A 17409-nucleotide genomic window follows, 5' to 3' on the forward strand; every position below is an offset into this window, starting at 1 on the left:
GATCAAGTGCATCCTTGTTGAATTAGAGTCAAGATGGTTTTTTTCTCTCAGCTGAATCAATGTTGGTGTAAAATATTTGTTGCTTAACTTAACCAGAGTGATACATCAGTGAATGCTATTTCACCATTGTATAAACAATCTTGGAGAGATTTTTGCATCTGCAGCTGCAGTTAACACTTCAGTGTTTTCGTTTGCATGTACGATGATTCCAAGTTGGCCTCAAGTTATTGGTGGTACATCAGGGTTTTTCCAATTTTTTCTTGACCCTTAAGAAAATTATATGACAGTTCATACAAGGTTTGGTAACACCACTTCAATGCAGATATTCCTCGACCAGTGGAGCAACACTGTTATCAATGTTAACATCCACTGCCAACTGATCTAACATCCCATCAGTAAATTCTGTGCGTGTGTTTATTTATTTATTTATTTATATATATATATATATATATATATATATATATATATATATATATATATATATATATATATATATACATACACACACAAACACACACACACCGGTATACTGATAAATCTGATTTTCAACACAAATGCCAAAGACACGTAAGTACCCATCTGGATAAATGTGGAGTCCTTTGAACTTAATTTCATCTGCGTAAGAGAAGCTATGAATTCATATTAGTAGTGATCAAGATACTTATTATTTATCCTCATTCGACCCTACATACCTTGAGTTCCAGTTATGATAAACAAGTATGACCCACACTTGCGCATTTTTAAGATGTGGTTTTTAGGTTTATCAAATCCATTATCAGCAGAAGAAGCTAAAACAAGTTGTCCATTTGCCATTTCTTGTCCGTCAATCTATTTTTCTCCTTCTTTGATTAATATTCCTATAGTTTGGTATCATGAGGTATGTCAGCGATTTGCTGATTGACATGTCATTTTGTTGCTGCATTAGTATCATAAACATAATTGTTGTTAAATGTAACCAACAGGCCACTCTCTCTGATTCCACCATTATCATTGACCTCATCCAGGTTCTTTGTGACAGCACCTTTCAACTTGACAATAATATCTTGAATGTCTACGTTTGATGTTTTTAGATTACTAGTGTAATCTTCAAAAATGACATGGTCACCTGGATCAACATCAACAACCTTGCTAGTAATCTCAGACAAACTCCAGTTCACGCAATGCTTCAGTGACATGATGACAGCATATGGGACCATCCAACTGAGTTTGTACTGGCATATCAAATAAAACAGTGGTAGATGACTCTGTCATCCAGGTCCACTATGCTTGGATAAATAATTAATAACTGCAACAGGTCGTGTAAGTCCATACAAGTCAAAATACAAACACTGTTAAGGTGTTATCACATACACGACCCAGTGGGTACCAGGTCCTTTTGTCAAATCCTGATTGACAATGCCAGTTTCATGTATACTTGGAACCATTGATGCAGGTTCATTTAACATAAAAACACCATGAAAATTTTTCATTGCATTTGCCATCATGAGCTTATCCAGAGTGGTCAATAAAGGGGTCAAAAGCATGAGCATCTGTGGCCTGGTAATTAGAGACCTCTGCCCGAGGGTATTCGACAACTCGTACCTGGTAATCAAAGGTCTCCACATTATTTTATATGACCACCAACTGCTTTTATTAGTGCCATTCCTGATGCAGTTCCGACAGCCCCTAATGCTACAGCTTATACAACCACTGGTGCCGCTGCTGCCAGCAATGCTGGAGTTGCTGCAAAGAATGTAAATATATTCTACTGGTCTTTTGCATTTGTGTAACCACTGACTTGGATAATTTTAATGTTACTTAGGTATTGTTGTTTGGCTGCATTAAAGCTGAGCGAGCTGTGTTTGGGTCAACCACATAGGGACATTTCCAGTTAATTTTGCCTGAGAAAGGTTTAGTGTGACCTCACAATTGTTTTTGTTTGTATTTTATTTTCTCAAGTTGATTTTCAGTAAGTCCAACTTTCACTTCATGGTAGGACATTATTATTAAATAACAGGTTTAATTGTGAATTCTAAAAAATGTCCACAGGTGCATCAATCACTCTCATTCAACCACCAGCACCCCATCTTCGCTAGCCAAGGGCCAAGGTTTTGGTATGAAAACCTTATCTACTCCTTGGCGGATCAAACATATATATTGGTGCTTTGTCGTAGCGACATTTATTAAAAATTCATGAGTTGCCTCCCTTAGTATGTAATACAAACTAACCATAGCAAGTTGCATTGTACATAAGCCGAAAATAGTGGATGCAATTGACCTAAACAGGATACTTTGTAAGTTTAACATCGAAAGTATGACTATATACCAAAAGGAAGTCATTACAGGTCTATTTTAGTGAAAGGTATTTGTGGAAACACGGACCGGTCATGGAAGGTTGCTATTTATCAGTCCATTCAGTTTGTGTGCTCCCCATGTCTCGATCATGTAGGAATAGTGTTCAGATTTGAACAACTTAATTTTGATTGGATGTGGTGACTTGCCACTGCATCCAGTGAAATTCACAGACCTGAAGCACAGAAATATCTGCTCGATATGCCAAGGTGTAGATAGGGTTATCACATTGGAACCTTGGTTAGCGAAGATGCCAGCACCGTAAAACAACATTGTCAGAAAGTATCACAGCATAACATCTGTAATTAGCACCAGAGGGAGCTAGCTATACATGCATGAAACTAGTTATCACTGAAAGACTGTCTGAACAATTCCAGGTGTTCCAATGAAAAGGAATAAATAGGGTACAGTGTACAAAAGTCTTGTTGGGAAATCCAGACCAGTGTTGATGTCTTGATGTCAGTTCATATACGACTACAGATCGTGATAAGCACATGCAATATAAGGAGTGGCTATTGCATAGATTTCTTCAGAATGTTCTTCATTACTGTTTAACTGCAGTGAAAGTTCAGTCACTCCTAAAGTGGCAACTGTTATTTACTATGCTCTTGACTGTTATTTTGATTTACATTTTGAAATGCCACAAATGCTTGTTTTGGTGCAGTAAGATGATCTAGGTACTTATTTGACAAGTACTTTGTCCTGCAATAACAGTTGGTGGGTGTGTGTCTGTGGTATGTGCGAGAAATGAAAAGGTTGAAGTGATTCCTGACTGCATAAATGATAACAAGTCTGATTCTGTTGTCAGTAATGAGGATAAACACAGGCATTCACAATGTTAATGTTTCTGATACAACTTTGCGATCAGCATCTCCTACACACCAAATTGCATTGTTGGAGTTGTTTTTACAAAACAAAGTTACTTTGTTAGTTGTCCCATATGTCTCATGTTTGATGGTGGAAATACAATAGTTCTGACTTTGAATAAAATAAACGAAGAACAACTTAGTTGACTAAAAATGGGTATAATTGTCAAGGAAAATTAAAATTAAGTTTTTAAGTTTGGTGTTTTTGAACAAATTATTTGCCTTAATAAATATTGACAATGTATTACATCTTGTATGTGTTATCTTCGGTCATATCGCCTGCTTCAGCTCTTTAGTTGCCATGTAATGAAACACCAAACCAGAAATAGTCTTTGGGTCTACTTGGACTAGTATATGATTGACTGGACAATTGAGTTGGCTCCACCTGAAAATCACTATCTTAACCACTGTGGTGCATACAAGACAACATACAAGTGTTATTGGTTAGTGATGAAATTAGTGACCATGATTTTCACCTAGTTTCTGGTTTTGATAACTTTTGACTTTTCTTCTTTGATGCATAAATGCCACTGGTGCAGTTATTCATGTGATACGAGCAGTTTGTTTTAAATTTCCCTTTCTTCCAACAGTTGGCCACAGAGAAGGACCCTGTACAGCACCTCATTTCAGATGACTGTTCCATAGATATGAGAGATCTTCAGTCTAGAATGCTCTCTGGGACAGCTGATGAGAGGCCTACAGCACAGGAAGCACTCACCTACATGAAATGTAGGTTACATGTTCTTGATTGTAAAAATAGAGTTGACTAAAGCAGTTTTAATTTTGTATAAATCATCGGAGATATGTTCATAAATTTAAGAAACCATTTATATAGCCCATCAAGATTTTTGTTTTCATATTTTTATTATCACATAAAGAGGAAAAAAATTCAGTTCAAAATTAACAAATCAAGCCTTATATGAAAGCACTGAACTGTGATATTTCTTCCAAATGGGTTTTATGTCTGGATGTATGTATATATAAATTAATTTGGAATAATTTAATAATAAAAATGTTGAATAATTCAATTTAGAATGAAATCACTGTTGGGAAGAATTTATTGTATTGGTATGCAATTATGAGATCCTTCAGAGTAGATATTTTGATCATATTTCAGTGAAAGAGAATGTGGAAATAACAAGTCAACCTGCAGCCCCCAAACCAGACTTCTTGGCCCATGGGAGAAGGATCACTAGGGGCAAACACAGCCCCAGTTATCCAGAGAGCTGTCATTTTACAACAGATAAAGGTCAGCTGGTAACACAGCCCAGTTGCAGCTCATCCAAGTACACCCCTATGATTGCACAGGTGCCAGTCAGTCAGCAGAGTTTGTCAAAATCATTCACTAGCTTACCCGAAAAAAGGGTAGGCCCAATCAAGGACCACACACTGAAACAGAAACTGCGGGAAAAACTGAAAAACCCCTACCTGAAAGGGAAAATGATGGTTCAAAAGGAAACTGAGGTGAAAACAGAAATCAACAATCCAACACCCATGGATGTGAAGAGTCCATGTTGGGCTTCCACACAATCACCAACATTATATAAGCAATTTGTTGCCATGGATACCTGTATGGATGTGAAGGAGAGTGGTGTGATGGAGATGGGATGCAATGTTACACAACAACTTGTGGAACAACTCGGAGTTACTCTTGTCCCTCAGCTTCAGGACACAAAACCTGTTCAGCCATTCTCCCCCATTGATGAAGGAAGTAACATGGTGCACCAGTGTGGGAACATTCCAAACTTTGATGCTATGAACTAACATGTTTATCAGAAGTTGAGAGTGTGTAAGAGTTTTATACTATAGAGCATTTTAGATAATAATGAGAATTTACAATGTAAATAAATATTGAAGTATATACATATAACTTTTAAGAACATAGTTGATGCATACAGATGAATTGATACTGTACAACAGTGATATAACTTAAACAATGTTGCAAATTCAGATGTCATCACCAATTTTTTGCCATCTAATGTCAGAAGTTCAGACTTTTCCAGAGGACACGTTTCATTGAATTGATGAGCCAGTCTTACATTTCCTTAGCATTGATGTCTGAAAACTGTTGTCTTCAATTAATTAACCAGTCTCATGTTTTGTCCAAGCAGTGGTGTCATTATACCATGGACAAGAAGTCTGGCTGATTAACCAGTCTCATGTTTTGTCTAAGCAATGGTGTCATTATACCATGGACAAGAAGTCTGGCTGACCAGCCAGTCTTTTATTTGTCTAAGCAATGATATCAGTACACTGTGTCATTCACAAACAGTTTGGCAAGCAATGATGTCAGTATACTGTGGCCTTCACAAAAAGTCTGGCAAGCAGTAATGTCGGTATGTTGCATACTTAACAACCAGTGTGGCAACCCTGTTCATCCTCTGACATTGTGCCTGTAACAAAGTACACAGTAACATTTTTGAGTATAATTTCTTTTGCCAGACTTTTTGACTTTTCCAATTATCTTCAGAATTTATTTTTATCACGTCCATGTAATGGATTTAGATATCTTGAGGAAGTGATATTATTTGTACTGTTAAGGAAGACTTGGTTATAAACAAAACTGTAATCTGCACAGGGTCTCCTAGTCCGATAAATCAACCCCACCAATCTGTGTTGATACTGGTGGACAGTGTTGTGGGTCTGATGTCACCTGTTCATTAAAATGTGTCATTTTGTTTCACAAACCATTATACACTTTAGACACATACCAGTAAAATTGGTAACAGCCATATCAAGCACGAAATTCAAAATGGCCACAGGACAGATGGTTGTGCTATTTCAGGTGCATTTACAAATCACCAAACATACAATTTGCTCAGGAAATATAATCTACATGACACCAAAAGAACCCGTCAGCCAACGGTAGCTGCACAGCCACGAGAAATACCGTAAAGTGTATAAGGTGATATGAGCCCCATACCCAAAAGTCAAAATCATCACAGGTGAAGGGCTGATTTATTGGCCTAAGGGTCTTCATGACTGCATGCAATTTCTTCACACATCAAGTGTGGTCCAGAACTTGTGATTTTAAGTAAGACTTGATTGTTTGCAAAAGTGGGAAATTTGTTTTCTCCATATTTTATTTGCTAATCTGGCATAAAAAAATGAGAACATTTGTATAGATATTCCAATTTCACCATACTGAGTCTGTAGTGAGATCACTTTTTTGTTAAATAATTAGTATTCATTAAATTTAAATGTTGTATTTGCTTTGTTAACAAAAAATGTATGCCCTCACTGCCGTGGCATTAGGGATTATATTGCCCTCACTGCAGTGGCATTAAGGATTATACTGCCCTCAGTGCACTGGCATTAGGGATTATATTGCTATGTTGCTGTACATGTATATCCATACATCTGTCCCAGAACCATTTTAGCAAAATGAAACAAAAAATAGAACTGAAAATAAACTAAAACTTTGATTTAGAGCCATGACATTTTGCCCATTTTATTATGGTCATGAGCAGATGACTTGACTATGCTTTCAGGCACTGTACACACAATATAAGGATCATATCAGCAGATGACTTGATGATACTTACAGTCCATTGTACAAACTTTATCACAGTCATGGGCAGATGACTTGATTATACTCAGGCCATTGTACACACAATATAATGGTCATGTCAGCAGATGACTTGACTGCTTTCAGGCACTGTACACACTATATAATAATCATGAGCAGATGACTTGATGATACTTACAGGCCATGTACAGACTTTATCACAGTCATGGGCAGATGATTTGATTATACTTACAGGCCATTGTACACACAAAGGTCATGAGCAAATGACATTATATTTACAGGCCATTGTACACACTTCATCATGGTCATGTGTAGATGACTTGATGATACTTACAGGCCATTGTACACACTTCATCATGGTCATGTGCAGATGACTTGATGATACTTACAGGCCATTGTACATACTTTATGATGGTCATGTGCAGATGACTTGATGATACTTACAGGCCATTGTACACACTTTATCATGGTCATGTGCAGATGACTTGATGATGCTTACAGGCCATTGTACACACTTTATCATGGTCATGTGCAGATGACTTGATGATACTTACAGGCCATTGTACACACTTTATCATGGTCATGTGCAGATGACTTGATGATACTTACAGGCCCATTGTACACACTTTATGATGGTCATGAGCAGATGACTTGATGATACTTACAGGCCATTGTACAAACTTTATCACAGTCATGGGCAGATGACTTGATTCTGCTCACAAGCCATTATGGCGTTTGTCCTGGGTTTTTTAAAACAAAAACTTTGTTATCACAATGAAGCAAAAACACCTTGAGATAGATAAATGCCAATTTGCAGCTACATGTAGGTGATTTAATTAGCCCTTCAAGTCATCAGGCATTATTTTAAAAAAAATTAAACATTTTTTTTGCCTCTTTAAGCTTGGACCTAAAAGATACATTTCCTTGTTAGAACTATGGAGCTAAACCAACTTGAGGTAGAAAAATGAATGTAGGCATATTTGTATTTATATATAGATGTTGTGATTGGATTTCCAGGTCATTACAGCAATTTTCAGTTGCTACACACTAGTTAACTTTTGGGACTTGTTTATATTTAAACGAATTTTGTGAACATAATTTAGCAAAAAAAAACCTTTGTTAGGTATTTGATATTGTAGCATGAATAGATGGCAATTAGGTTTTCATTACAGCAGTTTTTCTAAAGTTATGAATTTGTTTTTGACTTGGACCATTTTGGTCTGCAGCGTTGTTTTGGGAAGTTTCTTTTGGTGTTAGCTCATCTGGCTGTAAAGCCAAGTGAGTTTTTGGCACAGCACTGTGTCTGTACATTATTAGCATGTCTATGCATATTAGTATGTTTTGCATGGCATTAGTTGAACTTGTCCACACTGTCACAACTCTAATTTCCAAACAGCTTATAGGCCTATATCATAAAGATTTTGGTCAGGCTTGTTAAATAGGCCCATCTCATAAAGATTTTGGTCAGGCTTATTAAATAGGCCTACATCATAAAGATTTTGGTCAGGCTTGTTAAATAGGCCTATATCATAAAGATTTTGGTCAGGCTTGTTAAATAGGCCCATGTCATAAAGATTTTGGTCAAGCTTGTTAAATAGACCTACGTCATAAAGATTTTGGTCAGGCTTGTTAAATAGGCCTATATCATAAAGATTTTGGTCAGGCTTGTTAAATAGGCCCATGTCATAAAGATTTTGGTCAAGCTTGTTAAATAGACCTACGTCATAAAGATTTTGGTCAGGCTTGTTAAATAGGCCTATATCATAAAGATTTTGGTCAGGCTTGTTAAATAGGCCTATATCATAAAGATTTTGGTCAGGCTTGTTAAATAGGCCTATGTCATAAAGATTTTGGTCAGGCTTGTTAAATAGGCTTTCATCATCAAGATTTTGGATGATTTAAATAATGAGTAAGAGCTATGCGTATTTATGAGGTAATCTGGTATCCAATTAGCAGAGATTGTTAACGACTCTGGGAACCAAATTTTGATCAGATTTTGCTCCTTCTTGGCAAATATTATTTCCTCACCAGAGTCTTTGATAGGTGATATTTGCACATTTCAATGTGATTGCCAAGCTTGTTTTGAACCAGTTACAAATTTATTATCTTATACCATCAACATCTTGAATGACTTCATTTGTTGGCAAGATCTATGCATATTAATTTTATCTTTTGGGAAGAATTTGTTTCTAGACTATATTAAAATAGGTAGAATTTGTTATTAGACTATATTAAATAGGTAGAATTTACATTATATAAAAGTCTGGAAATTGTTGACATAATTCATTTTTGTAACACTCAATAAGGCTGATTTGTGAAATTGTCAGCTGTTATGTTAGCTGGTGAATGATATCAGACCCACTAGGGTCTTTTGTTTTCAGAAGTTTTGAGTATGTACTTTTTTCTATTTTCCTGTTATGTGTATTCTAATTACTGCAGTCTAAAACAAAATACTATATTAAAAACATTGGTAAAATGCCACACAACTGGCAATCCGGTCCAGCATATACTTAAAAAGTTCATAATGGTAAAATTTTAGACAGACACATTAAATTTACTGAACCCAACCACCCAGTCCCCCTTAAGATTTAACCAAGATGTAAGCAATCATGACATTGAACACCCATAGCATTTTGATGCGCCTACTTTAAGACGAACCATATTATATTATCAGGTTGTCTAACCATCTGTTATCAATTTCTGAACAGTAACTTGTTCTCCATCCTCATTTATTAAATTTTGTGAATGGTTTGCAATTATTAAGGTTGTAGTTTTGTGGGTTTAATGCTAGTTTTCAATGAAGAACAGTTTTCCGGGGTTTGTCCTGCACCAGACTTACTGGCTGCCATGTTTAGCTTATGTGCTTATGTGCTAAAAAATGGTATTGTGCCCACAAAACACTCAACCATACCTTAATGGTGCCTACACAGAAAACTATTGAACATGGTGTATGCATACAAGTTCCTACAACATGGTGTGTGCATATAATGTTAGAGAACTTGTACACATGGGGCATGCATATAATGTTAGAGAACTTTTGCATATGGGGCATGTATATAATGTTAAAGAACTTGTACACATGGGGCATGCATGTAATGTGCCATTCACTGTACTTACGTTTTTTATGTTCCAAACAAAAAATGAGACCACAATTTTTTTTTTAATTAAGGAATGCCAGTAAGCAGCTTGTCATCCTTGTGAGTAAATTTCTATTATAAGTTTGCTAATAAAACAATGCAAAGACTTGCATGTATGACTGTAGATTTTGAACAATGACAAAAGACCAGAAATGTTGTCCAGTTGTCTGTCATCCAACTTATATCCATTAACACAAGTATGTTACTGCTACTTATCCTAAACCACCTGGAATAAAGTTAAAAAAACTTGGCATGCAATTTTAGGTCTTCTGGTCATACACCAGAAGAGCTTGTGGGATGGTCTTTTGTTTGTTAATCTGTTTGCCCAAGTTCGTTATTGTTACTCCTCTTAAACTACTTCGAGAATTGCCATGAAACTTTTCACACACATTCATCAAATAGTCAAGTTGGTACTAGTTGGAAATGGTGTTGTTGGTACATCCAGTATGGCAGCAAAGTTGCCACCTTGAAAATCTTGTTATTGCTTCTTCTGAATAGACAGTCATATTAACACTGTTTGATTAGTACTAAATGAAAATGGTACTGATCTGAAGTCCAGTATTGACCACAGTGGCAACCATTTTTAAAATCTCATTTATATTACTACCCCAGCTAAGTGGATGGTCATATTAACATGAGGTTTTCACTCAAATCATCTAATGATGTCTAGTTGGTCCAGAATAAAAACCGTGCTGATCTGATGTCCAGTATGTCTACCACATCAGCCATCTTGAATATCTTGTTTTCATTGCTCCTGAATAGCTGGTCATATGAACACATGGTTTTACATTATAATGTAGTTACTAGCTTCTAAATGTTGCTAATTTGGCCGCCATAGCAGTCTTTGAAAATCTTGTTGCTACTCCTCCTGAATGGATGATCATATCAACATGTAATTTTCACTGACAGGCTTCTTATGATGTCTAGTTAGTCCTAAATTGGTGCTTATCTGGGCTTCAAAGTGGCTGCTGCAATGGCCATCTTGAAAATCTTGTTATCAGTACTACAACATGGATGGTCATATCAACATGGGGTTTTCACTAAAAGACTTCTTATTATGTCTTGTTGGTCCAACATAAAATTGTTGCTGATTTTAAATTAAATATGGCCACCATGGCAGTGATGTTGAAAATTGATTTATATTGTGACTCCTCCTGAATAGAAAGTTATATGGACATGGGATTTTCACCAAAAATCTTCTGTCAAGTTAGGTTTAAACGAACATGATGGCAACTTGACCTCCAATATGGCCACCACAGTTTTCATCTTTCATCAGAACAGTTATTATGGTGTCTATCATGATGGCTTTCTTGAAAATATTGTTTCTCTACTCCCAAATTGATTAATATATGGAAAATGGTGCCAGTTGTGCATCCAGTATGACTGTGATGACAGCTGTCACGAAAATTTTGTTGCTATTACTCCACTTGAATGTATGATCATTAAGACATGGGGATTTTACCAAAATATTTTTAGCTTTTCTCTGCAAAGTAGTCAAGAGTCATTATACTACCCTTGGCATCAGCATCGGCATACATACACATGCAAACACACACATATTATTTATATTTAATTTACATTGTTTGTTAGTTTGTTTTTTGTATAAAAAAATTTTTTATGATATACTATGGTAATGTATAATTGTATGTTGTACTTAACTTTGTGCAAAATCAAGTTTATTTTCTACTTTACCTGAAGTATTATATTTTTTTAAAAATTTTATTCTGTAAATAACTAATACATACCTAATATATTCTCTGTATGTATGAGTTTATTATCATGATCATTATTAGCAGAAGTAAATATGTTTATTTGGGTCTAGATCTAGGTTATTTGGATTCACCTACAATTTACCTGGTGTACCTGCTGTTCAGGTTATATATTATATTTTAGCAACAGGCTGCTAATTATAGCTAACATTTTTTGTAAACATTAATAACATTCTAGAAGGTTATTTTCCACTATGTAGTGTTTTGAGGGTTTTTTAAGAAAATGTTAATTATGACCTGAGATCAAATAGAAGACTACATAATCTTGTTACTGGAAAAAAATATTCATTTGAATTTAAGATTTGGCAGGACCAATTTGCACTACTGTATGGTGTCCAGAAGATCTTTTGGGTTGGAATTTATTTCTTCAAATTATTCAAGTAATTTTCCTCTGGAAATACAAATGTGCTTTGATACATTCTTGGAAAGAGAGACTTGGACTTACTGTGAAATACAATTAAAAGGATATATTCTTCAGATTGTATTATTGTGATCCAACAAAAGACTGTACATCAGCATTATACAGGTTATCACAGACACATCAACTCCTTCAGTGTTGGACTTAATTTGGATTTCTACTCAAGTTTATTCAGAACTTCGAATTATTAGGACTTGTGTCAGTAGTTCCAAGATTATTTGGGGATTTAATTTGCAGTACAATACGTTTTTCTTAATTTTCACTTTGTATTCTAGGGAAACAAATTATTGGCTGAATTTTACTAACCCTGTTACTTTTTTCACTCTTACTTATTTTAAGAGCATAGACTTGTAACTATATATATATATATATTTCTTCACAAGTTTCTGTGATCAATTAACAAATTTTGTGGGTGGTGGTGCTGTGTTCTTTTGTGTACAACTTAGCTGTAACATATGAGTTTTGTTTAATCCTTACACATTCTACATTAATTGCCTGATGTTCATAGGTTTATATAGCAGTCTCATTCATTTAAGATGAACTTTGTGAAATGAATAATCAATCATTGCTGTTTGGTAGTGTCTTCCCAGTGTTACGATGTGACCATTTTTGATTACTTTTGCCTGTGTTGTCGTGAGCACTCAGATCAGTTCCTACACCCTGTTGCTAAGATGATGAGTATAAGCTGTGCACAGCAGTTCCGGCATGGCAGATTCATTCTGATTTTGTATTGATGAGCTAGCTATACAGTTCCATTTTGATCTTGATTTGCACCTTCGGAAAACGCCTCATGGCTAAGAAGGCCCTTGTCCTGTGGATAAAAATCCTGAGATATGATAATTTGGAAAAAATATTTTTCAGCGTAGAGGTGTGGTTATGATTGATGCACTGAACTCTCAGTGAGATTGTTTACACACCTTTGAAATTTTTTGATGTGTATGATAGACTGGAGACTCCTTTCATTGTGAATATATATCTCTCTCACAATGCTGGAACCAATGCACATTATCAGGGATGGTCCTGGCTTTTAAAAAGCTGTCACCAAAAAAATCGCCAACCTCAATATTTTGTCGCCAATTTTCAAAAAGTATTCGCCAGAACAAGTAGTGTACATTTTTGGAAGTGTTAATTTAGTCTATTAATGTAACAGGCAATGAAAATTACAAAAGATGGGTTAGTTAATACTCTAATTACAATAAGCATTAACAAAATGTTACAAAGTGTTATATGAAGATCCGTCGCGATTTTAGGGCTGCCAACTTGTTGAATGCAGTTTCAAAGTCTAATTTTTCACATCTGTACATGCTGATTCTCATTAAATTCTCGAGAGATGAAATGCAGAGTTTATTTCTGATGTCAGTTTTTATGAGGTTCATCTTACTGAATCCATGTTCACAGTCTACAGTGCTGACAGGTGACACCAGTAGTCTCTCGGCAGCCCCCACCCCCCTCTCCCCCTTATGGCTAGCTTCACAAAGCTTGAAGTGAATTGATTCCTAAATCCCAAGAATGATCACTGAATGCTGTATAAAATTTCTCGACAAGCAAACTAGGATCTCCTTTCCCACGAATGAAACTTACATGAGTCAACACCTGGCAATATTGGACCGTATATATAAGCATAAATTCACACCCAATTTAGGGATTCTTTCACTCCTGTATTTTGTTAAATAAATAATTATTATTAATTATGCAAAACTTTTTTTTTTTTTTGCTATTTCTTGTTGCGGAGTTTAAGTCTCTGCAGCCATAACACGGATTGATGGCAAAAGGAAAAGATCAATAAGTAAAATGCTGCACTGGCGACAGATATAATTGTGATTGAGATTTTTTCCATTTGCTTTGTATTTATACGCAATAGTCGGTACTTCAAAGGTTATCAGTTTTCTATGAAGGTTTAGCAAAACTATTGCATTGGTATATGTAAAAAAAAAAAAAAACAACAACAGAAGCATTAGCCATTCAATTAATTGTATCTGTTCTATTCGCGTATTCAGAAGTCGGTCAGTTGTAGGTATAGTTCGGTAGCATGATTGACTGTATCACAGCATACAGTACTCAGCCCAGATGTCAGCATAAGCAGATTATGATGTAACAATGCACTCTAAAGATGGGGTTGTCAATACGAACAAAGGATCGTTTGTGTAACAGATTGATTCCAATGCATTGCTTAGTCAAGTTTGTGGCTTCCTTTCATTCTCCTTTTAATTTATCCAGTCAAAATCCATGATTGTATATACAAATTAAATAACCAAAAAGTCTGTCGCCAAAAAAATCGCCAGATGGGATATTTTTGTCGCCAATAAGGAAAAAAAATCGCAATTTGCGACATTGGCGAAGCCCAGGACGATCCCTGATTATGGTGTAACAGTACTGAGTGTAATTACACTCATGTTAGGGTTGTGCACCTTTTCAGTAGCACCTTCACTTATTTAGTCTAGCATTTGCACCTTTGGAGATTTGTAATGTGTACACCTTATATTACTGTAAGTTCGTTGGTATATCTGATTGTACTTCACCTTTGTCGTGTTGTATCATGCATCATTAGTACCCTCCAACTTCAGCCACAGTATGTGGTGTACTTCCATGTGGCAATGCTTTCATTGCACCTTCCCTTGTGTATCTCTTGTTTGCACCTTCTGCCACAGTCATTGCCAGTGTTTCGACAGTGCATCTTCTATAATATTTATGCTGCAGATCATAAACACATATCCCATTCTTTTGAGAAAACACCTTCTATCTGAAGTCCTGTAATAACTATAACATCATCTACATCAGCCTTAAAATACTAGAGCTAGACTGTATCTAGTTTACAAATTATCCAATTAATCCATTGTTATTTCCTTTCCAGCTATATTCTGTATTTTGAATTGTGCTTAAATATATTTACTTACATAACTGAATTATATTTATATGTATTAGCATCTGGTAGCCATCATAATAAACTTATTCTTGTGTTGACAGTTTCTGTTTTTGTTTTCTCTTATGACGAGAAGTAGGGTACCAAGAAACATGTAGCTGTCATTTGAGTCTGCACAAAATAGATCAGCAATTACTATAGAGAGAGAGAGAGAGTAAAACATGTCTCGAGAAATTCGTTATGAGAGACCACCTGTTTTGAGAAACCAGGATCTCCATGCATGGATTTATTGATTATATAGCGTTATTACCTGTTATGGGAGACTACCTGTCTTGAGAGACCAATATTTTTTGGAAAAAGAGGTGGACTTTCTAGACAGGTTATACTACATATATATATATATATATATATATATATATATATATATATATATATATATATATATATATATATATATATATATACACACAGTATATGTATAGACATCCCTTGTGTACATACTATTATACTTGGAATTATGAAACTTGGCAAGGGAATGATGTTTGATAGGTACTACATTCTCATCACAAACATAAGAAATTATGACAGATATTTTACACTTAAAGGAATTTGGATGAATATTGACTTCTTTGTTTATTCAGGGTTCCCACACAACCTGGAAATTAGGGAAAAAGTTGGGAGAAAGAATAAGCTTGTTCCCAACTGAGGCAAGCCCTTTATTTTCACAAATGTGTATAAAGTCTAGGGGAAAAACCAGGAATTTGCAGTTGCTTCTGGATCATGTTAAAAATGCATAATTTACCTGTATTGAACTGATCACAAGTTAACTTTATTGAGTTCTAACCAGAATTGTTTGAGGCTGCCGAACTCTAAAGTTCAGTTACAGTTGCTGTATGGATCAATTAGTGTTTGCCAGAAACATGTTTGTACATTCAATACAAGTGTTAAGGCAATTGAATTGATCAGGTTGAATGATTACTCTGTAGTTTGCTACATATTGGTGTATTTTTTTAATGGGTGTATGAGGACCAGTCTATCATCAGATTGTGCCAACATGTCTGCAACATGAGATCTTGATAAAAGTAAGAGAACAATTTATTACGCTTACATTCACAGTTCCTCTATGATAATGTATAGTTAGCAAACTATATTGTGATATATCTTTGTTTATTATTTTTTAGTTTGCCACCGCTCACACTCCCAACTGGCTTTTGTGGTAATTTTACTTTCAGGCCTTGCTAATACATGCAAATCTCCCAGCTGCTGGGAAAATTTTCAGTGCAGAATCCTTTCACTAGACATACGTGATAAGGGTTATTAACTCATTAACTGCTGGAGGTTTTTGTCATTTTTTTCGCCTTAAATGGGATTAGGAAATGCATTTTGGGGGTTACTTTGAATACATATATCTGATTTCAAGTGATTTTTGTTTCGCCAGCTTTTTTTGTATTATTTGGGGGGGGGGGGGCTTATTGGACCCATTATTTTTATGTCCTGGCCAATTTTACTCCAAATCCCAAACTTATCCTACTTTTTGCAAAAGTTCACCTGTCTATGTGCAGTACAGACTGGTCTGCCTTAGCTCTCAGACCAAAAAATCTAATATCTGGACATGATCTGATTCCATCAACAGGTGAATTTTTGGTGTAAAAAAAATGGATCTAAAAAATTTATTTTTTCCTCTGTATTTTGTAATGCATGTAGAAAGTCCAGATTATTTGGTATCATTGTAGAGATACATGTCGACTTTTCTGTAATACCACCCGTCTTGGTGTATCTTAAATGAACTAAAAAGCTCAGAAGTAGGGCACAACCTCATGACAGGTTCAGACTCCAACCGATCATACCAAAGACTTATAAAAATGGTATTAGCAGCTGCCTCGCTTTGTGTTCAGCATTAAGAGGTTAGTGTTTGGACTGGTTGGCCTGGTGTCAGGATAATGTGACTGGGTTGGACATGACTAAAAACTGATGCATGGGTTAATGAGTTTTATATATATATATATATATATATATATATGACCCATATTTCTCACTTGACTAATGTGCACAAGTTCTGTGTGATGGTGACCTTTTAAGCTTCTGTCTGTGGTGATATTATAAACTAGATAGGTATATGCATGTCTTAATATCATGCACTTCCAACAAAAGAAGGTCACTGTGAACTTCATTTTACATTTTACTACCTTTGGTTCAGATTTTACATTTCATATCAAGTTTGTTGAATGTACAGTCTTGTGAACATTGTATATCCATCCATCAACAATAGCTTGTTACCGCTATGGAATCCGTATTTCTGATTTGATTTCAATCTAATTTGGAATATGGGTTTATGCATGTAAACTTAAATATATAAGAAAATATCAGTTACCAATTTTTATATGTCTGAGTGCCACATGAATATGTTATATTTTAATACTTGGTAATTAAAAAGGTAACAGAAGGGCAGACAGAAATATCTTGAACCCATACAATAATTTTGACCAGAGATTGTCTACA

The 17409-nt window shown here is 35.4% G+C and overlaps 1 protein-coding gene across 2 annotated transcripts in view; it reads left to right on the forward strand.

Moving 5' to 3' along the window:
• LOC149776607 (mitogen-activated protein kinase kinase kinase 8-like) overlaps positions 1 to 15013 on the forward strand; it is a 48966-nt gene extending 33953 nt beyond the window's left edge. For both annotated transcript variants that reach the window (XM_089941099.1, XM_089941100.1), the window contains exons 9-10: positions 3788 to 3926; positions 4315 to 15013. In XM_089941099.1, coding sequence (XP_089797225.1) covers positions 3788 to 3926; positions 4315 to 4961 — 786 coding nt within the window. In that variant the 3' untranslated portion in view covers positions 4962 to 15013. The remainder of the gene's footprint in view (positions 1 to 3787; positions 3927 to 4314) is intronic.
• The last annotated feature ends 2396 nt before the right edge of the window (positions 15014 to 17409 follow it).

Source organism: Sinohyriopsis cumingii, chromosome 18 (genome assembly GCF_028554795.1).
Source record: "Sinohyriopsis cumingii isolate HCF-2022 chromosome 18, ASM2855479v2, whole genome shotgun sequence".
Lineage (NCBI taxonomy): Eukaryota > Metazoa > Mollusca > Bivalvia > Unionida > Unionidae > Sinohyriopsis > Sinohyriopsis cumingii.